The 26342-nt window shown below is 38.0% G+C and overlaps 1 protein-coding gene across 1 annotated transcript in view; it reads left to right on the top strand.

Annotated features, from left to right (window-relative positions):
* Nucleotides 1-7801: 7801 nt before the first annotated feature.
* The window catches only part of LOC129112692 (piezo-type mechanosensitive ion channel component 2), a 78420-nt gene continuing 59879 nt past the window's right edge, over nt 7802-26342 (top strand). Inside the window, 4 exon segments of the mRNA XM_054624899.1 lie at nt 7802-7865; nt 13813-13908; nt 18516-18641; nt 25277-25319. Coding sequence (XP_054480874.1) covers nt 7802-7865; nt 13813-13908; nt 18516-18641; nt 25277-25319 — 329 coding nt within the window.

The following is a 26342-nucleotide window of genomic DNA, read 5'->3' as shown; positions in this document are numbered from 1 at the left end:
TCTCCCTTATTGGCTTCATGTGATGCACACACAGCGCCCCCTGTCGGCACCTGGAACAACCTCCACTACACAGTTACAGTAAATATCATGTATGTAGAATTTATTTTTAAATAGTCTACAAAACAAAGTGGCAGATCTTTACTTATGAAAAAATAGAAATGATATGTTGAAATACTTTTGCAAGTAATAGTAAGAGTTTTACTGGAATAAAGGTTTTATTTTCAAACTATACTTGAAGTACAAAAACGAACTCATCACTTACAGCAAAAAATACTGTTATGCAGTAATGTGTAAGTTACTTTAATGTTGCAGCTGGTAAGTGAGGGGGGATTTTTTCCAACTTTGGTCTTATACGTATTAATACATCATTTATTTGATAGTTAAATTTTTTGATTCATAATTTAACTCTGCAAAGTAACTAAAGCTGTCAAATAAATTTAGTGGAAAAAGGCAACATTTCCCTCTGAATTTAAGTGGAGTACATGTATAATGAAGCAGAAAATGTGAACACTCAATTTAAGGTACCTCAAAAATGGACTTAAGTACAGTATCCTATATTTGGGTATATGTACTCGGTTACTTTCCAACATTGACTGATCAGGAGAATATCAGATCAAAGAAGTCTGCATAAACCATAAAGACCTATAGCAACAGACCTATAACAAATGCGTAAAAATAAATAAAACTAAAGGGGTAACAAAAACGTCTTGTTTAAAATTAGGAGCATTGTTTGTTATGAATTTACATTTTTTCCCTTCTAGATAAATAAGTTTGCTTATGTCTGCTGACTCCTTTATGCTTTTCACCACACTGATCAATAAATGAACGTCGTCTGAATAAAACAGGTGTTATAGCAGTGCAGATTCTGCAGGATCAGCAGGAAACTTTAAATAACAAACTCAGTTCCCAGTTACAATCACATTAAACCTAATGCAGGGCCTGATGATTGGTTGGGTTTTAAAGTATATTTTGAAGCTCTTAACAAGGTTAGTATATCACAGGATGAGGCTCAACTTCAACCACGATATGTTTTTGTGAGGGGGGAAGCAGTATTGTTTGTGCTTTTAATGATTAAACTTGAATCAGATTAGATGTGCATTAGGCCCGTAATGAACCCTCAGCGGCAACACAAGATAAATCACCAGTTATTTGTTGTGTGATCCATCTTCAGATTGTGATTATGATGATGCTGAGCAGCTCATGTAAAAAACGTTCATCAGCAAGAGGAGAGGAGGTTTATGGGTTGATGTTAGTGTGAACTGTAGGACTCTAAAAATGAATAAGCTGCTTCCTGCTGGGTCCCAAAAAAAGGCATGAAATACAAGTATGAAGGCAAAAATAAAAGTAACAATATTGTTTTACAGATCATTTAAATCTTTATTGATAGCATATGTCACATTTTTGGGCAGTTTTGATGTTAAATGATTCTCAAAAATTCTTATTCTGGGGATAAATTGGTCATAGAAGGAAAGGTTAATATTGTACATGTACTCCAATACATTTATTCCACAGGTTATTCTATAACTGTTTGCAAAAAGTTTGCATATAAATATTTTACACAGAGTTTGATCAGTTCATAAAATAATGCAGTTAATGTTTAAACAACACTGTTAAAATACCGTTTACACATCAGTGCAAGAATAATAATAATTCTGCAGTGTATGTCTGCATAGAGAGTTTATTTTTTGAACCTTTACACTTTGTTATTGCACTTTCGTTAAGTAAGTAAACAAATTAACCCCTGGCTCTTAGTATAGCACTTATTTGCTATATTGTTCCACATGTAACCTCACACACCTGAAAACAATTCAGGGAAACGTTGAAGGTAATTCTGAGAAATGTAGGAAATCATTGGTTGCAGTACAAAGTCGTTGAGAGAGGCTGAGGTAAACTAGGTAAATATAAACGGCACTTCATCACAGAGCAAACACTGAATCATGACTCTGAACATCAGAAAATTATGATATATGTGACAGTGAGGACGGGGGAGGTTGAGTGTTCCCAGAAGGAGTCGCCGACCTCAAAATAATTTATTAGTCTGCATTTAAAGCTTCTGAAAGCTCAACCAAACAAACCTAACCCTGGCTGCTATGAAAAGTTAAGATAATAAAGCAAATAGCTATAATTCTGGGCTGCAAAGTCATGAAACTCTGACTGAATCTTATATAGTTTATTTTATTCACTGAAACACTCAACGTTCCTGCTCATCAAGTCACTTCCTGCTTGTTTTCTCTGAGAGCAGACGCAGATTATTCCTAAGAAATCCATTGTGTTGTGAAACACGGATTCTGGACCAGAGGAATGAAGTCCCTATGACCTTTGACCTCTTAGGTCATCACCGCAGTGTTAAGAGTTCTTCCATCCTTTGGGACTTAGGCGGACGCACAAACAGTCCTCAATAATAAATGGCCTCACAGCAAAAAGCTGCTCTTCAAATCTTAGTGCCGTCCCTCTTTCAGGATGTAAATGTAATGTTTCAAGCAACCTGACGGTAATACAAGAGCCTCCAACATATCTTTTTGATGAGGCTGACATCCTGGATGTGTGCATTAACATGAGCATCTTCCTGTCCGCTAATGCTGAGGCGATATAAGCTTTGATGATACCACTAAACAGACGTTCAATCATCAGCTAATGAATGCCATTATCCTTCATCAATTCGCAATATTGAACTAGCTTTCATGTTTGTGTCTTACATCCAGACAGACATGCAGTTGTTGCAGATAAATACTCTGAAAGTCAGGTATCACGTCTGGATTTGATGCAGAGACTGCTATTTGTGATTGGGATGAATATCAAGTGAGGACAGTTTATTAGTGAGAGTTGAAGCTTAGGTTTTTAAACTAGCAGCCTGGTTCTTCGGATGGCAATGTCTGTCTGTCCAGACTAAAATATCTCAACAAATACTGGATGAATAGCTGTTAAATGTTTTAAAAACATTCATGCTTCCCAGAGGGAGAATAACACTGACTTTAGTGATCCCCGGACTTTATCTCTAATGTTACCACAAGGTTGACATTTAATAATAATAATAATACATTTTATTTGTATAGCGCTTTAAAAGGTACTCAAAGGCACTTTACATGGTAAAGACGGAAACAATAAAATAATTGACAATGTAAACATTTTGAGTGAAATGTCTATATAACTATAGGACGGATTACTATGACATTTGGTAAAGACCTTAATGCCCCCTTTAGCATTGATTGTAATCTTTTTGTTTATCCTGACTTTTCATTTAGCACCTAAAACAGGTCAATATTTCAATATGTTTAGAAAAAGAAACCCGTATAATTTCAAACTGTGATGTTTTTAAACAACTGCAGTATAGTTGAAATGTGTTTTTATGCGTGCAAAGATACCAGAATAAACCAACAAGATAATAATTCACATGTGTGCAGTTAAAATACAAACATCATCCAAACTGGAGTTGCAAGGTTTTCATACAACAATAAACGGTATTTATGTCTAAATTCCAAAAGAGAGCAGATCTGCCCACAGACGCCACAGAAAGACACTAGAAAGCCCACTTAAGCAGGCGTACCTTTAGAGTGCATGGAAAGTGCATCCATGTAAATATTGAATACACACACAGTTTGGATTTCACTCACGGATCAATACTGAAGCAATATGGACGTTAATCTCATTTGCACTTCTGTTTTCTTCTTGGCAAAAGCTGCTGCAGACTGGCAGTGTGGGATCAGTGTGGGAAAATACAATAAATACAGAATTCATGATGTTTTTTTTAGGGTTGGCAGGGTTTCTGTAACAGACTAAACAGCAAGGACCATTTTAAAAAATAAGAAATAGAAGATAATAATGAAAGTCTGCTGTTGAGGACTGTGTGATGTTGCTGAATGCTAATAATCTGACCTGTTGGGGAGATTGTTTTGTCAACTGTATTTTTAAAAAAAACATTTCCAAACTTTAGAGATCATGTCTGTGACAGTGATGTCGTCATTTCATTCACATTGATTACCAACTGTCATTTATAAAATAATTAAAATAACAAAATAATTCAGTTAATTACTTTTGTGCTTATAATACATTTACAAGACCTGATGTCTCTTTTCCCGAACATTTTATTTTGGAATTGAAGTTAAGGACAAACACATTTTATGATTTTTTAATGATTCCTACGTTGTTCAAGCAAATGATGACTCATTAGACCTGCATCATCTACTCTGTAGACACTCACCCAAAGATGTACGCTATTTGTCCAAATGTATGTAGGCATGCAGACATTGAACCCATGTGATTGTGAACATCATCTTCTGGTTTCAGGCTTTCCAGCAGATTGTGGATCCTGGCTGCAGGGATTTGCTCCCGTTGAGCAACACAAGGTCGAACACTGATACTGAGTGATGAGGTCTTGTTCTCAGTCAGCGTTCTGGTTCATCCCAAAGGTGTTGGATGGGTTTGAGGTCAGAGCTCAAACATCCAACTGTGCAGGCCAGTCAACTTCTTTCACACCAAACTGGGAAAACCTTGCAGACTGGCATTGTGTGCTGGTTAATTATCATGTTGAAACAGGAAAGGGACTTCCCTAAACTATTGATACAAAGATGGAGGCACACTATTGTCTAATCTGTATGCTGCAGCATTAAGATTATTTTATTTAAACTTCCGGGCCTCAAACCCCTTTGTTTCCCTATAAACTGCCCCTAAAAATGTCATGCACTTTCCAACACAATGCCTGTGAAGCACTCAAAAGAAAAAAGATCCAATATAAAGTACCGGTAATACAAATAATTCCTGTAGCTGTTATAATTATTTTTACCTTAATGTGAGGCAGGTCATCCAGGAACAACTGACCTGAACGTTCACTAAACCTTCACTTTGTAGAACTGGTGGCCGATTTATCAATAACTCCCCTTTAGAAAGAATCGGATGAATAATGGATCAAAGACAAATGTTACTTAAGATTCACATCCATCTGAGGGATTAGATCAGCAGGGCCGGACTTCAAACAGCAGAAACAAATCAAGGGCTGCCATGTTCTGAGGTCGGTTATTGATCACGGCTGGCTGCAGTTCAGGGCCTCATGAGTGACTCTCTGACTGCTCCCACGCGAGAGCATCCAGGCGGTCTGGATTTCCAGGGGAAAGTGAGTCTTCGGGGCCGAGAGGTTGGCAGCTAGCATGTTGATGATCTCTCAAAACCATTCTTTCCCTCAGCAACATTTTAGCTGTTTATTTTTCTTATTTTCATGAACTTAATCCATTTTGGTGATTAGGGCCAAACAGTGATTCATCACATCCAAAGCAGGCCCTTTGCTGCTTTAAGCGCCCTGTTTTTAGAGGTAGAGGAGGCTCATTCGGCTCCGCCCTGATGACTCCCATCATACCTTGCTTTCCTCCTGCCTAATGCATCGATCAATATTGTCATTTAACACAAATTTATGCCCAATGGATTTGTTTTAATCATATGTTAATGCTCCAGCTAAAACTGGGCAAATCTCCTTCTCGTAAACACAACAAGCAAACATGAGGTCAGTGCTCTTTGGTATTTTCTTGAATGCAGTTTTTTTAATAGCTGTGATAAACAACTTTAAGCAGACGTTTATGTTTTTTTTATATCTGGAAAATAAGAAGAAATCCAGCTACAGTAATATCAACATTTTTATATTCCCTTTGCGTCATTATTTTCAGTTAAAATTTAGAGGGAACTGCTCTTTTATAATCTTTACAACAATCGGGACAAAACCGTCTTAAATAAGATCATTTAGTAAGTAGGAAAATGAATGTGTGCCCCAGTTGACAAAAATAAGCATAAACATATCTCTGACGTTATGGTAATGAAAAGCTTTAATAAAGATTTAATTTAGAAATTAGGAAAAATAAATAATTCAGCGTAAGTTTGCACATGTTTCTTATTTTAAAACTGAGGTCAAGTAAATGTTAGGTGACTCAACACAAGTTCTCAGTACAGCAGAGCCGCATCAGGCATCTTTCTTGATGGATGGCACTATGCCACAGACTTAAATTGTTTTAATAAAACAATGACCCATTAATGACTCAAGAAAAGTCAAGGGGTCACCAGAGTAATAAGAATTAATCATTTGGGGACAATGAACATCTGTGCGAAAGTTTGTATCAACATCTCAAGTCAATGTAGAGAAATTTCACAGGATAGGTACAAAAAATTGACCTTTTGGCAGCGCCACAAAAACATCAGAGCATCACCAAAGTCATTAGGATCCTCTCTGCACTCTAGCTTTGGCGGGAGCCATCCTAGCTGTTCCCCCCTGCTTTTAGTCTTTATGCTAAGCTAGGCTGATCACCTCCTTGACCTAATGCACAGACAGGATCTTCTCATCTTGGAAAAAAAAAAGCAAATAGAAATATTTAAGTAATGGACAATTATAAGCTAGTTGCTTTTAACAGAAGATATATATAGAAAGCAATTCCTCTATATTGTAACGGTCAACATATTAAAGTCGAATTTCTATCAATATTGATCTTAAAAGTCAAGAGTTCAGACAAAGGGTTAGAGCAGGAGCCATGTAGCAGGGAAGCGATTCAGTTTCTTTCTTGCTTAAGCATACGTCATCAGCGGTCCCAGGGATTAAACCTCCGCACGTTATCCCACTGACAACACCACAATGATGCAAATCAACTCACAATATTTTGATAGGGACACTCGGAAAGTCACAAACAGATCCCAGCCCCTTTGGGGTTAGAGGTTTGAGTCATGATAAATGTCTGTTTACTCAGCATATAACTGGATTAAATGTAATCAGAGAAGATGTTTTTGCTACAATGCTCTTAATCATTTCAAGAACATCTTTGGTAAAAAAATGATTTTCCTGCCCACAAGGAGAAATCTGACAGGCCTGTTTTGTGGTAACAAGGATTAGAGTAAGTGGAAGTGCTGCTTTGTGCAGACTGGTTTCACACCAGTAGGCGTCGCTGTTTCTCAGTAATGAACCGCTGGACAGAGGACCTGAAGGGACTCTATGATCAGTGAAAGTTTCATTACATTTATAAAACCTTCCCTTGGAGTGATCGTGCTTATTTAATGCCCATAGACTTAAGTTTGCAGATTAAATACGAAAAATACCAAATCATATTTTATTAATTATTAAACAAAAGCTGTGTATTTGTTATCTTTTAATACTTGTGGTATTTGCATCCACCTCGGCGTCCCACCTCTGCTTCCAATTATCACAAGGGGCTGGACCGGCTACCGGACGAAGACTTCTGATTGGCTGAGTCATCTGTCAATCACAGGCTTGTCCTGTAGCCTCCTGTTGGCGAATACAATCCGCACACCAGAAGTTGGAAGTCAAATTTCACCAAGGGGGCAGAGAAAGGAAGGGTGATCCGGCCGGTTATTCTGAGTGTTTCTGTCAGGCTTCACAGTTAACAAGTACCAATAGACTTTCCTGCAGTGTGAACGTTTTTTGTTAATGTGGGTTTATAGTAGTAGTAAAAAAAAAAAGAAAAGAAGGAGGTTAATTGGACTTGCGGACTTGTTGGCTCTTTTCTCCGGCATTTCCACGCTGTTGGCGCACCTGAGTCCCAACATGACTTTGACGCATCTGAGCAACTGAACCATCCTGGTGACCTTACCCGCCGGTGACATGTCCGCTGTGGTGAAGCTGGGTAAATGCGCAATTTTTCATTGTGGAATAAATACCGGAGTCCAGGTGTCGTCAGGGAGAGCCGATGTGTCCGTCTGGAGGAGCGCATCAGTCTGATGGTCAGCTGGGATTTGACAGAGCGCAGGAGTTTGGGATGCAAGAGGAACCTTAGAGAGACAATCCCCGGCTTCTTTTACCTGGATTCAACACGGAGCCATGGCCTCTGAGGTGGTGTGCGGGCTGGTCTTCAGGTTACTGCTGCCAATATGTCTTGCAGCTGGTGAGTTTATTTTTATTTTTTTATTAATCCACACTTTTTATGCATCTTTGTTGATTGATCAATTAATGTCACTTTATCTGATACTGTCATAAAAAAATCAGTTCATCATTCTTAAATGTAACTTTTAATGTAGCCTGTAGCTTATTATTTAACTGTTTATTAACAAAAAAATCCCACTTTCTTTGCACACATATGAAAATCTGAGGTACACCAGTACATAAAGTGTGCAAAACCCTGATAGCAAAAACCAATTGTAAAAATTAATAGATTTTTATGATGATTTGTGATTGACCTCATAATTCTGGAGGTCACAGTTTATTCATCACTACTGCCGAGGTGTGTGTGTGTGTGTGTGCGTGCACTAAAACAGAGCACAAACAAAACCAATAGACTGCAGTGAGTCACACATGGCTATTATATATAAATTACAAACCAAAGCAGTGGTGTACCAGCACCTGGCTGTCACCTTTTATTGGATTTAGTAAAGAAACACAGCCAACAACAGAACATCCAGTCACTGCAGCAACAAGTTTTTGGAATCTGGCTAGAAATATAAAAAAAAAACAGACGTATCAAGCGCTTGTTTTTCTATTTTCAAAGTTTTAAAAAACGATTTACTGTAACAGTTAGTTTCTTCTATTCAGAGTAAAAGCAGAAACTGTTGGGTTGCCTTTGTGGCTCCAATTGGTAAAATTGCAGTTAACCTGTGTTTTTTTGTTGCATTATTAACTTATTTCTGTGGTTTCAAGTGTGGTTTCTGGTTAGCTTTTTACCTGTTAATTAATCATCAGCCTTGTAATTGATTGTTTAGCTGCTGACTGGACATTCAGTACAGTCTTGTAGTGTTGATACTGTTAATTAACATTTAGATTGCCTTGACAGCGTTAGAGCTACTTGTCTTGTGTCATTTCAGATTCCACGAGTTTTAGTCAGCGGTGCATTTGTGTTTTTGGTTTGTTTACAGAATTGTAACTATGTTGAGATAGGCGCTCTCCACAGATGAAGTTATTGTTGCTGTGTTCGTGAATGTTTTGTTTGATTCACTCATTGCTATGCAGATTTAGAAGATGACTCATTGTCAAACGTGGCAGCTTTATTTGTATTTAAGAGCGACTTTTAACAGCTTTAAAAAGGCTGAAAAAGTCTCAGATAATACCAGTTTCTCTGAAGACACACTAAAACGCTGATTAAGAGTTTGTGGGCATGAAGCTCGAGGCATGATCACACCTCGCATACTCTATTAAATGCTGTTTACTTTGTGTTTTAAGCTGTGATTCTGTGGTAGGCCACAATTGAAAAATTATTAATGTTTAACTGCCACTGAGGTTCCACTGTGGTGTCTGTGTAAGACTTATGGGGCTGAGGTACTTTTAAAGCTAACAGCATGCTTTCTATAGATAAGACCCACTCAGTACCACCATAATGCATCACTTGACAGCCCGACGGCTCCTTTATTTCCAAAAGCAATCGTGAGGCCATGCATTGTCTCCATTAATTCGTGGAAAGTCGTTTTAACAGTATGAATTAATAATGCGGTTGTGAGGCAGGGAAGAATTGCCTTTCCCTTTTATCGTAAACATACCTTTAATATTTTATGTTTTTTCAAAGTGCAAATGAGCACTTGTCATTCACCGCAGCTTTGCACAGTAACTGGCAGGATGAAGGAAATGTAGAGTGGAAAGAAAGGCTGGAGTACAGGAACAGACTGCGTTAGGGATGAGAGAAGTTATTTCTGCCATCAGCATCACCTGATCAGCAGCTTACTTTATTTTGTTGTTTTGTTTGACAGTCAAAGATCTCATCTTAATTAAAAGTGAATGGATCTCTGTGAATCAATAACCGTCAACCCATCCCGTGGCTGGATGATCATTTTAGGTTTTATGTCTTTTTTGCCTTTTGCTTTGGTCCATTTTTTAAGATTTCTGGCTTTGCTGCAATGAGTTTTTGGGCTTTTTTTCCGGTTCTGTTTTTTTTATACAGAACCGGAACATACTGCAGCAGAACAGATGTTCTCTGACTCCAAACATCTACATTACCCTTACTGGATATGCTCTGTGTAGCGTAAAACATGTATATGCACACCGTCTCTTTCTCGTGTCCTAGTGAAAGACTTATCTGCTGACATAACATAGTCTGTGTTTCCTGTTGGCCATCTGACAGCACCTCTATTGAAAAGCACAGAACTGCTGGGCCCATGTGTACACAGTCTCCTCTACCACCACCTCACACACACACACATTTGCACACAGTTACAGTTTAGCTGATCAAACAGGCCGCTGTTTACGTGTTTACTGGCAGAGTTTGCAGTGTGAACATGATTATGTGCGTTCGCTTTCCCAAGTGTCTGGTCTGATATCAATATTTTGTGCTGTGGGTGTACAGACGGAGCTGCAGGTCAGATGTGCTGAGTCGGGCAGGTTGCAGCAGGGTAAAGCACTGATAGCTGGAGCAAACTGAGTTGGGAAATACGTGCAGATGCGGGCAGCATCACTAAAATCATGACGCTTTAAGCTTTAATTTGGACTTAATAAGGACAAAATATATTTGTGTATCTATAGATGTTCAGTTGTTGCTTCACAAATCTTCAGGCAGGCACAGTTTGCACCAACATGATTCTCCAGAGGAGAAGTGGTTGTAAACAAATAATTCCACTCTACAACTCAAGCAAATTTTAATCATAATTGTATCATTCCTAGACATAAAATAAATAAATACATGTTAATAAATGCTTCATTTAAATGTTAGTTCTCTATGTTAGTTCATTCAGTAAACCAACATGGTGAGTGGTGTCAGAGGTAAAAAAAACAAAAAACTATTTTAGGTTAGGTTGTTTTAAAAAACTGTTGTTGTTTTTAAAATGATAATAAACTGAGCATGTTTGGGTTTTTGATATTTAATTTGCTAAAATAATGTATATAAAGACCTCAACTTAAATGTTTAGATTTATTTTATTATAGACCAAACGATAATCGATATCGATAATCATTACCTTTAAATATATGTCAGTTGCAGCCCTGCATTAAATTAGCTTCTCCAAAAAGACATGTTATGTCATCTGAAATGCTTATTCTTTATCCAGTAATTATTTTACGCTTGTTAAACTCAGAATTTGGATTCTGGATGTGACCACTTATTTTAAATTGTCTAATAAAAATAGTAAAGTTCTGCACAGTGGTGCCGTAGACATCATGTGGTATTCTCTTCATTATGTTCTTCAGAGGGGTTTAAATTCCTCTGTTATCGCCCGGTACTCGGTCCAGCCAGGCACCGCACCACCTTATCTTCTATCATGACATTTATGTTTTTGGGCTCAAACTCTTAAGTCAGCTGGCCTTGATTTCACATTTAAGATGGGCTTGCTCCTCTTGTGTTTAGCCCTTTGTGTGACTGTAACAATAGCTTTTTACTGGGAGAGACAAAAGCCGATCCAGACGTGAATGGGGGAGGTTTCGCAGTAATCTGATGTCTGAAAACAACGGCAGTTTATTTTCATTCCCTCTGTAAAAATCCTCAAATGGTGAGTCATACAGCGAAGGCAAATGGTCAGGAAGACTGCACTCAAGTGTCTGCAGGCAACAGTGGGAATAGAGTCATGTAGAAACAGATAGATTATCTGTATGGATACAAAATTACTTTTTTAGATTTGAGCAGATGAATTATGTGGGCAGCAGGCTCTTGACTACCAACTTGGGAAGGTTGAGAGCTAATTTAATGCTACATTAAATTAAGATAAAATGGAGTGGGTGTGGGTAGAAACTGTGTTAAAAGATTATGAGTCACTCACCCTGGAGGCTTAGGCATAAAATATCTCTCACCAACTTGTTTAAATGTTTTAAAAGGAAACAAAATTGATGAACAACAGTGATGAAGTGCCTTTATAAGTTGTCATGTTTGCAGTTGGACTGTCTGGCATATCAAGCATTTGTGCATACTTGAAACGTAATCACATTATCTGCACATGTTGGTCGTTTTTCTCAAAGATGACAGCCCCCCCATAACATTGATTAACTTTTTTTGGTTTTCATTATTCTGTATCTGAGCACAGAGAAATCCAGGAGGTTCACTTACTGTCGAGCTCCAGCAAGGGAAAAGTCAGAGCCAAGTCAAATGTCAATGAATAGGTCCATTGAGTGTGCAAAGATAAATAAAAGCACCATTTTCAGCGCTTAAAGGTAATTTTTCTGTAGTTCAAGACCAGTAGCTACCCCGACGAGAAGATCTCTGTGACTCAGACTGTAACTCATGCAGCCGACCTGGTTGTAAACCTTGTCCTTGTTGATATAACCGCTCAGAAAAATGTAGGAGGTCAGACTGTGTGTCCTCATTTTGTACAAGGTTACTGTATACTTCAGTCAGTTCCCTCTCTACCTCCTGACCTAAAAATGGTTAAAGAAATGCCCGACGGGAAGGGGCTAATCTCATTAGTGCATACTTCAGGAAAACCTGAAAAACTATGAGTTGTAAATGTTGGGTGAAATATTCTTTGAGCTGAATTTACAGCTACGGTTGTTAAAACTCAAGCTGTGCCTCATGCACAGGCTTCAGAGGTGAAATGGGTAAGTGTTTGCTACAGTGTGGTTCATTTTGGATGCGTTAATTGATGTTCAGTCAGCAGGTTATGTGAGCCGTTTAACTGGTAAAAGCCACCGATCAGGGCAGATGGTCAGTCTGAATGGGAAATGAGGTGCGTGACTGATCAATACGTCAATTAATGGTTTTTGGAAGGCGTGCACTTAAGCATTTTAACTTTCATCAAGAGCTCAAAAGACTTCCTCCATGTGTCTCCACGGGGTGTGTATATAAGTTTGTGTAGGCGGAGTGTTCGGTAAAGGGTGAGTGTGTTGAGTTACATAATTCAGTGTGTAATGTGGAGTCACACATCCTAAATGCTAAAACAGTGCATTGCATTCAAGGATGGGCTGCAACTGGCAAATATTTTCATCAGGGATTATTCTGTTGATTATTTTCTTTGTTATCAGTTCATCGTTTGGTCTATAAAATGTGAGAACAATGAAAAATGTCACATTTCATTGTCTAAATGCCGACGATAATCTGTTTACAATTAAATAATGAAGAGAAAAGTTTCAAATCCTCACATTTGAGAAGTTGGAACCAGCTGTTGACTAATCAACTACTGGTTGCAGTTTTAAAATAAATAAAATGCTATCAGGTTAAAAATAAAAATAACAATAATAATACATAATATTGTTTCCATGTCTTTTCTTATGCAAACATGACTCTTTCATTTGACTGATTGCCATATATCCTTAACATTTAACACTAGAATAAATTAAGTTAAATGAAACTAAATTGAACAAATTAAGCAATTAGGATTTCTTTGTAGAGTTTTGTCATAGAAAAAGGATCCAGTTACAACAATGCTCACATACCATGACATACTATGAGATATTTGCAAAATGAAATCTTCACATATGATACAAAGCGGTCCTTTGTGAGGCACTATACAGCCGGGAGAAGCAGAGCTGACCGCAGGCTCCTCACTTAATTGTCCCTCTTAACACCCAAGGACAATCGGGTGATTATTGTACTTCAAAACAAACGTCAATTCCTTGAATGACTAAATTAAGTCATGGCTTTTTTTGTGATGAAGGCCAGATGAACAGATAATGAGGTTTGTGATTGTTAAGTTTGGTTAGAGGAATGTTTAAGCTTTTTTATGACTATGAACAGCTTTTCTTCATCAGGAGCATTTTAATGAGTTTCACCACATGTTTCTCTCAAATCTGTGTTCAGTTGATCTCAATGAGGACTCCCGATCAGGCAGCTTGTTGCCACTGCCAGCTTCTGCACTTTATTTATTGTTAAACGTTATGTAATGCACCCAATGCAATAAAGACGCCGTTGGTCTTTACATGGATTGTTGTTTATTATGATCAAGAGGTGAAATTTGCTGTTCAATCTGCATTTGTGTCTTGTTTTTCTGCAGCTTGCCTGTTCAGGTACAATGTCCTGTCATTCGTCTACCTCATCTTCCTCCTGCTTATCCCGCTCTTTGCAGAGCCCACAAGCACAACAATGCAAGGTAAGATCTACGCCGTAACTGTATTTGATCCTTCACACGTTTCCCAAAAGCCTACAGTTTGGATCGCAATATTGTTCTCTGTAATGTAAACCAGCCCTTCTTCTCCAGGGGACTTGAATTTCCTTGAGATGAGGATGGATTTGGCACATAGTTCGGCCCATGAACTATAGGTTAAAGTCGGTTTGTACGGGCAAGAGTCCATCTGTAATAATAGAAAGGATCCATGGCCAGCCAGATCTGAGATAGAAAGACCTGATTCATCTGGAACCAGATCTACCCTCCACTTGATGAAAATGAGCATTTAAGGCTCAAGTTTGGATTATTTGGTCAGATAATGTCCTCATAGATGATAAAAACTGAACACACACGCTGTGCTGTTGAGAAAAGAAACCCAGAAGAGCCTGTAAAATGTCCTTCCGAGAGAAAGAAAGAACATTGAGATGAGAGCTGTTTTTGATAACGGCTAACCGCTTCAATTATCGAAGGAGGTTATAAAATTTGCTCCTAAGGCTCCATTGATTCCTGAGATGGGTTTCATCTTGTAACACCATGATCTGCTAGCATTTGACAAGTGTTATTAGTTAATTCAGCTGATGTGAAGGTTGGTATTCAGGCTCTTTGGTATTTAGATTTAGAAAATAGTTCCAGAAAATAAATAGTGAACCTCTGTGGCTGAGGTTTTATGAGACTGAGGTGACTGTTCTCCTTACGGGTGATGAATATGGGTTTTGCGGTCGCCAACTTCAGCCGCGCCTTCATGCACTCCCCTCACTGCAAAACAATACACATATTGTGGGTTATCTGTAGGAGACCACATGCAGTGTTTAATAATACATAAACCCATATTGGTGGAGGCAACAACATCCAGTCGGAGAGACGTCTCCGCTCGTCTCCAGCTGAAATAACAATCAGGAAGTAAAGGAGAACGGACGGAGCAGAGAAAGTGGACCACTTACACTCTCATCAATAGTTAAATAGAGAAGTCTCCTAGTAAAGCTTAGTGTTCATGTATCTCATAGCTGCTGACTTCAACCGTTGGTCAACCCTTATTGAGATAAATACACGATAGAACACCAACAAGACATGCAAATCAAACATGAAGCAGATCTTTTTTAAGATGTTTTGTAGCTTCCCTAATAATGTTTTTCTCTTGGTTATGACATACATTATATTTCAAATAAAAGTTAATTTAGTGTGTATTTAGATGTCAAAAGAGTTTACAGTAGATATCCCACTCATTCTCCCATTGGAAGTCAATTTCCTTGTGGGGTTTTACTCTTTGGGTACATCTTTATAGTCTTAAGACTAGAGCTGCACGATATTATAACAAACTGACATTGCAATATATTTTTTTCCTGCAATAGATATTAAAATTAAATTAAATTGAAATTGAAATATACAGAAATTGTCTTTGTTTTGTTTGTCTTTGGTCATCATTGTCCTTTCTGTAGCCGAAATATTTATAACTGACTAGGGCTGAACGATTTTGGAATAATAGTAAATTGCAATCAATTTGACTGATATTACAATTGCAATATGATTTGTCATATTAGAGGAAATGATAATTTTAACATCCTTATTATAGTGTGATTTTTACAGTGATCAAACAAATGGTAAATGGACTTGTACTTGTAAAGCACAGAAGCACATAAGAAGCGATTATTACACATAATTAAGTTAACACAGCCGCTCATGGTATTAGATATTCTTCCAGTGCCACACCTGCCAGAACATCTGTCTGCCTCACCTGTCTGTCATCAGGGAGGGAAACAGCGTGAGGTTGTTTCAGTGAGCACAGTCTTAGTAAAAGGTTGAATTTTTACTGGTTATGAAATGTTTGGAAACTTTTAGGTAAATATATGTCAGATTATTAAAAGGAAAAAAGGATTTAGTTTGGGAGCCACGCCTGTTTATAACATTTTAAGTAACAGCTGGTTGTGGTTGAGGAGGATTGTGAAAGCATTGCCCACATTTAATCATCAAATGTCTATTTAACTTATAGTGGTTTTAATGTAATTACTACACTGTGGGATCAAAAACTTTAAAGTTACAACATGACAGTTATCTCCTCCCTCCTGGCAATTCAAATTGTATAAAAACCTTCCAGAATAAACACCAACAGTGCAAACTTACAAAAATACACATCTCACCGTGCAGGAAAAAAGGACCACATTTTTTTAGAGGGAGTTCACTGAGGGATTGAGTGTAATTCAGTGCTGTGTTTTGATGGTCTGTTTCATTTTGTCTGTTGAATCTTAAAGGACATGGGGCAGTTAAATCTAGAAAGTTAATTTAGACCAAATGTTTGACATGAATAATTCATCAGGTGTAATTTGCTTGAAGAAGCCAAAGCAGTGTGGTGTGCCCAAAGATATTACTGGAGACAAACAATATTTTATAAAACGTGATTTACTCTCTAATGTTGTAATTGCATTATTTGGCTCCACATCCCCTTGAAGGCATTCAATTCTCAGTGGAGGTGAACAAAATCTAAACTGTTGCTCTCATTTGGGCTCCAGGCATTTTAAGAGCCTTTACGGTGGGTGCTATATGCCTCGTTGAATGGGCAATGACAATTTCCCTTTGGGGAGTCTTTTAGTACTGTTGCATGAATTTGTATAAATATTTGATGAAATGGATGATTTATCAGGTTTATGTTTTAGCTAGTAGACTTCTAAAAGAGGGTGTCTGGTGTTAACGCATGTCCTAGTTTGGCTTTATTTTTTATCCATCATTTATCATACTTTTGTGTCATCTGGAAGGCAGTGGTGGAGGAAGTACTCAGCGCTTTATTAATGTAAAAGTAATATCACAGTGTTGACATACTCTGTGACAAGTAAAAGTCCTGCATTCAAAATCTAACTTAAGAGAAAGGTCATAAGCATTAGAATCAAAATATACTTAAAGTAAAATCACTAAATTCTGCAGAACAGACATTTAAGAATAATATATCATCACTGGATTATAATTTTTAATGCACTTATATATACATATCACCAATGTTGCAGCTGGTAAAGGTGAAGCTAATTGTAACAACATTATATACAGCTGGGTAGCTTAATCCCTTATAATACAAATAAATACATTTTGTATAACTAATCTGCAAAGATAATTTATAAATAGTAAATAATGATGTCAAGTACAACATTGGCTTAAAAAAGTTAGTGGAATAGACGTATAAAATGGAAATGCTCAGGTTAAGTACCTAAAACTTTTGCTCAAGCACAGTACTTGAGTAAATGTCCTTTGTTACATCCCATCACTGCTGGCAGAGACTTCTCAAAAAGACCAAATGATTGCATTGCAAACTTTTTATTGTCCCTCTCCGACGCCATGATTTGGCAAAACCATGCGGTTAAATCAGGTCATAATGTCGTCAAATGGATACTGCTCTCTGATTGATAAAGGGAAAAAGCAGCAATTGTTAAAACTGAACAATGCCCTCTGTTTTGTAAAGCTTTTTAAACATGCTCTTGGGATGGCGCTTAGAGACTGAATAATGAAGCGAAGCAAAATACAAATTCAAGATGACCGTCAGGCAACCAAGACAGATGGCTGTCACACAACCAAAATGCTGTATTGCAAATAGTAAAAAAAGGGGGACAGAGCCAAAGCGGTTGCGTTGTTCAGAGCCTTTGGACCAATTTGGTCCTCATACCTCTTTATTTACAAGCATTCTTTCCTTTTTTTGTGAAAGCACAGGGAGCTACAACGGGAAATTAGCACAATTTGTTTTCACTTCTACCTTTAAATTTGTCTGCCATGGTCTGTTGTTGCACACATTTGATAAGGTTAGCCCTCGACGGCCTGAGGCTCGGCAGTAGTGCTTCACTTTAGCCAGGATATTTCGCAATACACTACAGTAAAACTATTATGTTCCCCGCAAGGATGCAGTAAAGTTAATTTTTTTTTTTCTTCCCACAAACAAGAGGGGGTCTGAGAAATCCTACTATAGAGAATTATCACCATAACAACTCCTGAAATTATCCCAAATACCTGTAGGTACACTATAAAATAGCCATGTGTTGGACAGCTGTTGCTGCTCTCATCCTTCCCTCCCAGGAACAGTAATGTCCACTGACAGCTGTGTTCTTTACCTAAATTAAAGAAAGACAGCCAAAGAACACCAAAGCCAAGAAACCAAAGAATCAAATCGGGTATAAAAGCTGGTTTGGCTCCTTTCTACAATGAATTAGAGAAAGTTAGAGGTCTTGTGGTCCACCAGAATGTTTATTTGACTTTGCAACAGAAATAAGCTTTGCTGTGTCATAGTGTTCCCAGCTCTTAACCAGGGTATGTATTATGATCCACAGAAAATCCCTCTCTCCCACCCACCTTCACCTTTCTTCTCTAATTCATTCAAAACAGATCCAGACTTCCCAGCTGATCACATGAACATTGATCGTTGTTCTCTCAGAAATACCAGACACTTCTTAATGTTGCACAAAAAAATATTAACATTTTACTCAAGTTTCTGTGCCTTGAATCATCAAAGAGATCTTTTCTGGATTTCAGTGCATGAACGTCAGAAATAACATGTGGGAATCCTTAAACTGAGTGGTGTTGGTGTTGGTGGTGAACTCACTGTAGCTGCTCTCCTTCTCCAGGCCACACAGGGCGTCTGCTGCAGTCCCTCTGCTTCACCAGTATGTCCTTCGTGCTGCTGCACATCATCTATCAGATTACCGTCAACAGCCTCCTGGCCAGGAACTCCATCACATCTGACTTCAACTGTGAGTATAGTACACTGCAGCCTTTATGGAAAAGGCTCTGAAGGTAGTGATGTTTGTTGTGTGGGTTGAAATCAAAGCAACCTGCAGCTCAAGAATCCACGAGAAAAAGGTGCAGAATGGATTTGATTGATTTCAGCTTTTGCTGTGTGCAAACCTTTTGAAAGACATAAAGGAAATACTCATATGTTTTTAGAGACGTCAACAGACTAGTTAACCCTTTAAACTAAATTTTGTTTGAACAGATGCAATCTTGCCTCCTAAAAATTATGTTTATATGCAATAAAATGGTTTTGCCAAATACCATTATATGGAGGAAACATCCAGTGTCCAGTCCAGTAGTGTTAGATACCTACAAATGTGGGTAGGATAGATGCAGGGTGTGAAAAGACAGAAATTTGATATGTTGTTTTTCATTAACTGTGATTAAAAAGCAACAATAAATGGTGAGCAGAAGGATTTTTTTTTTACTGAAAAGAAGGAGATAGCTGACCCTTTTTTCAACTTGCTTCATGTTACCTTCACAGTTTACAACCTCTACTGGCATCAGAAAAAACACATGCAGCCCAAACTGATCAGTTACAGTTCTTTCTCTTCCCACGTGGTATCTCTGTAGCCATCATAGTCCAAGGGTGTGGTAAAAAATGTTAGGAGGTGGTCATCAGCTATGATGTAGCCCTAGCTCCTTAAGGCAGAAGTAATAAATGAAGCTTACACATAACTGTAAAATGCTTACCATGCTTTAGTTGCCATAAGTGGATATTTTTGGTAACAGAAATCACAATACTGTTGTATGATTTTGCTACTTTGCAGATACATTCATTAAATATCTTTCCTCATTATTTCAATACAATGTGACAACACATTTGATTTACATGTCTTAATTTGTAGGAGACTGGGTTGGATAGTTGAGTATATACATTTTGAGATGGTCTTAACAAGAATCAACCCATGATTCTCTAGAAACTCACTCACTCTGAGATCTCATGTAAGACCCAAATTGTGAGATCTCTACTTGTTGGGCCACATGTTAATGACAGACTGTGTGCACACGTGTCGGCTATCCATCACACTGACAGATTTGTGTTTAAACTCTGACCTGCGCTCTTGATGCAGTGTCACAAAGTTGTATATCACCAGAAAAGGTGTACAGGGGAAGTTTCCACCCAGAAAAAGTGAAGACATGCTCCATTTGCAGTAAAGGGTAAAATATGCTCACTAATAACGATTCTCAATTTCTAGAAATATCCTCACTCTTATTGCATTTTGTCACATCTTGAAGATTTATGATTGTAACACATTCCTCAATGTAATCATCATCCTTGTGCCATATGGCGACGTAGGAAGAAAAAAATAAAGATTCTTGCTGCCAGTAAAGCAAACACTGTACGCTACTGACTCAGCGTTGGGAAGGTGTTAATAGTTGGCCTTGGGCTTCTCATGAAACTCTGAATCAAACTGTAAATTTTGAATGTGTCTAGACGGGACAGACCCTGACCGTGTGTTCTAATGACTTGTTCTTTCTAATGGAGGTAACACGCTTTCCAACGTCGAAGTCCAGCCAACTTTGCTCAGAGGGCAGAACGGACCTTATCGCCTCAGGCAGAAACACACAGAACCGTTCAGAGAGGGTAGACTAAATATTCACTCAAGGAGATCTTTATTACTAAAGGGCGGCAGTTTTTGGCAGATCAAACCCTGGTGTGATGAGACCATAATATCTATCCATCTGCTGTGTTAATCTATGTGTTATCTGTGTATGTATGTCTGTCCGTTGATTTACATAATATTTACCTGCACTAACAGGATTGTAAATTGTGAAACAAATTAACATATGTTGTGAATCTTTGCAACATAATTTGTACTTTGAAAAGCTTTATTTCACAACAGTCAATCAAATTATTGACTGGGTGGTTCACTGATATTCATAGATAGAAATAGTAATTGCCAAAATTCACAACGGGACAACAAAGGGAGGCATGCACATCAGCTAAACTTTCATTAAAAATAACAGGAAGATAATAATGATGCTTGTATCTGAGTTATACTAAGTGAAACATGACATCAAATTTAGGAAAAGACCTCGGTAATATTTAAAATGTCTGTTTTGACGGTTTTTCAGTGACAATAAACCAATAGTGATATATGATATGAAAGAAGTACGGTAAGTCAGTAACATATTCTCAGCCTAGATTACTAAAGACATAGTTCAAAGTATGCTTACAAACATATTTTTTTAAAAGATACAATTTATCTAGACTATCACTCCAAAAAATAATAACTAAAAGACTCTGCCATACCTGCCTATGGTTATCTGTAATTCAAGGTACTCAGGGTTTCTATCATGAAGCTCCATTGGCATTTGAATGAATACCATCTTAAGTCATTATCTGGAACATTTAACAGCAAAGTCCCTGTATTAGCATTGGGCTCAGGAAGATGAGCAGCTGGTGGATCCTGGCTGGCATTTGACAATTAATGAGGCGCCGGGTGGAGAAATAATATAACATCACACACTCATGATGAAAAACTTCATATGGACCTAAGGAGACACTTAGAATTTTTTTTTTTTTAAATGACCAAGTGTTAGCATTGATTTTTTAAAGCAACATTTGTTCAGCCCATTTCTGACATCATCACTGTGATGATTTGTGTACTTGTTGTTGGATTTTTCTACCTCCTGAAGTCAGTGTCATGCTATTCCTATTTATATTTTTGGGCTACATATGCAACAGGAAGTCAGACATTACTCTTTGTCCCCTTGATGCGCTGCCTACATTCTGAGTAAATACCTTATCTCAGATTTCTATATCTGGCATCACACCCCTTGACACCCTTTTCCTTTTGGCAGCCAAGTATAAACAAGGAGTCCTCCTTTGCGGTGAGGCGGTTATCCTCCCTCCGGATAGCTTCATGTAATTTCCCCTATTCATCGTAGCCAAATGCACCATTAGAGCAGTAAACTGTGTTGAGTTTGAAGAGAAAACCTTTTCCAAAAAGGCTAACACCTCCAGCTGTTAGATCAGGTCAGTGACTGGTCACCAGATGAGCTGGGGCCGGCTTCCTTTGGAGTCATCTGTCTTTCCTTTGTTTGTAAATGCGTTCCCACCATGTTGAGTCAGTACAGACATAGGCATTTGTATTAACTGTCAAAGACCACCAGATACCAAATACTTTCATGTGATTGTCTAAACTCTTTGGCAGTCATTGTACTAAGTGGCAAACCCCACCCATCTAGAGATTAAGGAAGTAAAAACAAACCATAAAAAAGTATTTGCAAGTTTGATTCGGCTCATATCTGATGGCAATGGATATTTCACCAGCTCATAAGGAATAAACGGCCTGTTAAATGGCTGTTTTGTGACCAGTTCCTCAGAGGTATTCGTAATTAAGTCACGTAATTAAGGCCATTGTTGACCTTTACTGCCCTCCGTATCCACACATATCTTGAATGTGAGACATTTACTGAATTCTCAATCGGCATACTGATTGCCTGATTACAGTCATGACGTGCTGAAGTGTTGACGCTGCATATCACCAGTCTCCGCGGAAAAGGGCAACAGGAATTAAGCCCCAGAGATAGAAGAGAGAGTGCAAAGAAATGCTGTGCTGAGAGGTTAACGGCCCAGCAAGTACAGAGGCTGTTTTATGATTTCCACATTAAGTCTGAGTACAGGTATTTTTGGTGCTCAGCTGGGGTGGAAAGCGGCCTCGCCTCGATGGGCAGAAAGTCTCACACTCTTTTCCAGAAGGCTCCATGCTGAGTCAATGCTGTATTACACAATATTCCTCTCCTCGTCTTATGGACCAGACTGGCCTGACTTCACATCTGGCAGTCCTCATGTATGAAACTGGTTTCCTCTTTCACCTGTGAGCTCCGTTTGGACTGGGGGAAGTTGGGTGTTGCAGATGTTTGGACTTGGTAGTTACTGAAACAGAATTTGTTTGGCCTGGGGTCACTAGGCTGACATTTTAAGCGGAAGAGTTTTTATTTTAAGCTTTAAATGGGGCATTAAGTTATATATGTTCTTTATCAACCTTTGTGGGTGACTTTTGGGGATTACAACAACATCAGTGAACCATATTTCCTGTGCATCACGTTCACTTAAAGTTCTTTGGCTTGTAAATAACACAAACGGGAAAGTAGCTAGTTTAATGGACCGGAGGCCCAAAAACTGTGAGATAATATAATATGCAAGTGGCTGGCATTAAAAGTATTGACACTGATGCTTGAAACTGCTCCCACCAGACAAGTTTGTTTATGACAGTGTGTTCTGTATGAGTTTTCATTTTTATTTGCTTTTCTTGACCACTAGAGGATACAATGATTAAATAAAACCATCAGACAACTAGCGGCCATCTTGCAATGGGATCACACCAGCCGCGGTGCCAAATCAGCTGCTATCGTGGTGCCAACATCTGTCCATATTCCCACTCAGTCATCTTTGACTAACATGCCCATGGTTTAATTTGGGGTTGAGGATCAGTGAGACCCAACCATGTAGTCTGCGTGTGAGCTATAAAACCAAAACAATGAGGTTAAAGCAGTTAAATTATGTTTATAGATGCCAAGTTGGGTGTTAATTCTCAGGGGTTTGGGATTACTAACAACTTGATTACATTACATACAGAGCACTTTGATACAATGTTGATATATATAATATCAGTTTATAAATCTTTCAGCTTCAGCAAGAATTTTAGGCTTAACATTTAGTAGGTTGAGTAGGACTTTTTTCTAAAACATGCTCCTTACAGGTGGTGCTCTGGATCTAAGTTATTACAACAGAAGAAAGACGTTTTTAGAACTGGTCTTAACAACTAGCCCCAAAATAAGATTTTCATCATTATCATTTTCATCTAATTAAAAGTACCGATTGCTTTTCTATTTGTTATGTTACTAAATAGTTTTTAATATGAAGAGATATGATAAGATGATTTAAAATTTTGAATAATTGAAATTAATATTATTATAATATAACATTATTATAATCAATATGCAGTAAGGAACTGTGATGTTAGAAAGAAAGTGGCACCAACGCTCAAAGAAAATTGTTGTTGAGGTAAATTTCTAAAAAGTATTGTGATATTGATTTCAAGTCATTTCCCAAGCTATGGATAATAACTCAAAATGCATGAAGAATAATAACTGATTTGTATACGTTGATTTTACTTTTTAGGTTTAACAGTTCGTGATGTGTTGCATCACAGTTCGGTCACTCAGCCCTTAAAAATGGGAGTAGACGTGTGGAGGCTTAACAGTTCAGCCGGAGGACGGCTGTGGGTGTTGGATGTCAGAGGTTATGTCAGGGGTTAGTCATATGGGCTCCTCCCATCACATATGGTTTCTTAATTATTATTTTTTTAAATGTCAGGAATCAACTGACCTCCAAACTCTTCTCCTCTACCCAAACCACACAACATATAACATCTGAGATAGGGAAGCATTTTATCCACTGATGAGTAATAAAGAAACACCAAGGTTTGCACTGACAGTCCATTACCGTTTTATTCATCTTGAGTGGAATTCAGAGTTTCCTGTTTCTGACAAAGTGCCTAACAGTGTGACTCATTCCTTTACTGGATACATAGGGTGTGTGTGTGTGTGTGTGCGTGTGTGTGTGTGTGTGTGTGTGTGTGTGTTTGTGGAGAATTACCTTTTATTTTTTATCTTTTGACAGTTATTTTCTGATTTTAGCTGAATCCAAAGTGACCTTTATGCTTTTATTAAAAATACTTTTACCCCTTAAAAATAAAAATATTTGTCATCCTGAAGTAATGGTTGGGTTTAAATTATTTTTCTTTTTACTTTGGAATTGAACATTTCATTTCTAGTTTAACAACAGTTGCTTCAAAAACACTTTTTCATCCTTAACAACCTCCTGAAAGTAGTTTGGACACAGGTGACAGAGCAGATGAAGTAACTCTGATGCAGCGTTTTCTCTGCAGTCTGTTTTGAGTTACTGTCACTGAAGTGTGTTTAAACATCCTCACTCTCCTCACCGCGCTCCATAAAACAGAAACTTCAGCACCGCACCGGTTCAGCACCTAATTAGTCGCCTAATACACTGTCGAAACAGCCGGTTGTGTCGATATGTCATTGAGTCGAGATCCTCAGTTCGCAGGCTGATGTTATGTTTTCTCTGGCAGTAGAACAAAGGCCGGTCAAACTTCAGCAGTTCTTCTCAGTGTGCCGGTTGATTTCCTGGAAAATCTCCCTTTGAGCGCTGGAGTGACGTTCAGGAACACCTCAGCCAGTCCAAGCTTTGGAAACAAACCACAAATTAAATGTTTTTATTTTCTGCGTGAGCACAGAAAGATTGATTATTTTCCTCCTTTGAAATATCAACTGAAACAAAAACATATTCTGGCTCTTACAAATGATTTCAAGCAGGTGTTTTTAAAGGTTTGTTTTGTTATTGTTATTTTGTCAGAGGATTAAAAAATTTGTTTTACAGACAAAATCTCAATTCTTTATATTATATTTATAATGAATAATAAACATTACTATACTATGTACAGTAATGGAAAGAAATCTTGTTTTGCTTATTTGAAAGTTTTGTATAAAAGCTGCTTGACCAAGTTTTTAATGACTGTTATATAAAAGTATATTATATTCACTAACTCACTGTTTTTTCCAGGTTCCCAGTGGGAGAAATCCATAAGACAAATTGGCTTTGAGAGGTAAGATAATGATGATTTCAACACACTCACAACAAATGCATTCATGTAAGTAACATGTAAAAAGCTTGGGGGGACCAAGAATGTGAAAAACTGTTTCAAAAATCACATTTCTCCTGACGATTATGCATCATAAATTATACAATTGTGGATTTTGTTTAACTGAGCAAGAATCTTTCTCACAGTTTGGCAATGCTTTTTGAGCAAGTTATTGGGCTTTTTGCTGATAAAATGCAGAGACAGCAATATGACCACATCTTTCTTTTGTAAAAAATCAGAATCAACAGCAAAAGCCATTAATATTAACATATTTCTCTCACATGTTAAAGATCAGAGATGTGGTTCTCCACTGTAGAAGGTTGCATCATTTGTGCAAAGTGTCCTAAATATAGCAACCCCACAATAACATTAAACACCACTTTTTGCATTTAGCCGCGCTGGCCCCGTCATCGGACAAGGTTTATAAATGCTCCTAAACTCGTCCCCGTGTGGATTCTTGATGAACGCTAAACCCAGTTACGGCTGACAATCAGTTGAGGGGCCTATTTTTCAAAGCTTTTGCCGCTGTGTCTGTCTCCTCACACTCCCGTGATCGTGTTAGATGTGGTTTCCTAAGTACGGGAATGTCCAAACTCAGCCACATCCTTTTTCCAGTACTCAACAGCCCTCGGTGGATAGTATACTGTAAGTGGCGGAAGTAAAGCCATAAACATTATATCCCGCCCGCATTTACCTGTTTGTGTTGGGGATCATATACAGTATATACAATATTTACAGCTGCGTAGGAGGATGCTTTCTCCCTTTTACGGCCCATGTGGAGGAAAATGCAGAGTCGATGTCAGATCTATGGAGCCTAAAAATAATTCACAGCTGTGGTGTGTCTTTTCACCCAGACAGATCCTTTAGTTTCCTCAAGCTTGACCTTTACAAATCCTTTCTAAATATCAAATATTTATGTGATTTAGAACATACTTTGGGGTCTCTGTATTTGTCGTTTTCCCCCGCTGCCTCATGAAGGCAGTGAGG

The sequence above is a fragment of the Anoplopoma fimbria genome, chromosome 3 (assembly GCF_027596085.1).
Source record: "Anoplopoma fimbria isolate UVic2021 breed Golden Eagle Sablefish chromosome 3, Afim_UVic_2022, whole genome shotgun sequence".
Taxonomy (NCBI): Eukaryota; Metazoa; Chordata; class Actinopteri; order Perciformes; family Anoplopomatidae; genus Anoplopoma; species Anoplopoma fimbria.
The sequence above is the reverse complement of the archived record's forward strand: the minus strand, read 5'-3'. Positions and strand labels throughout refer to the sequence as shown.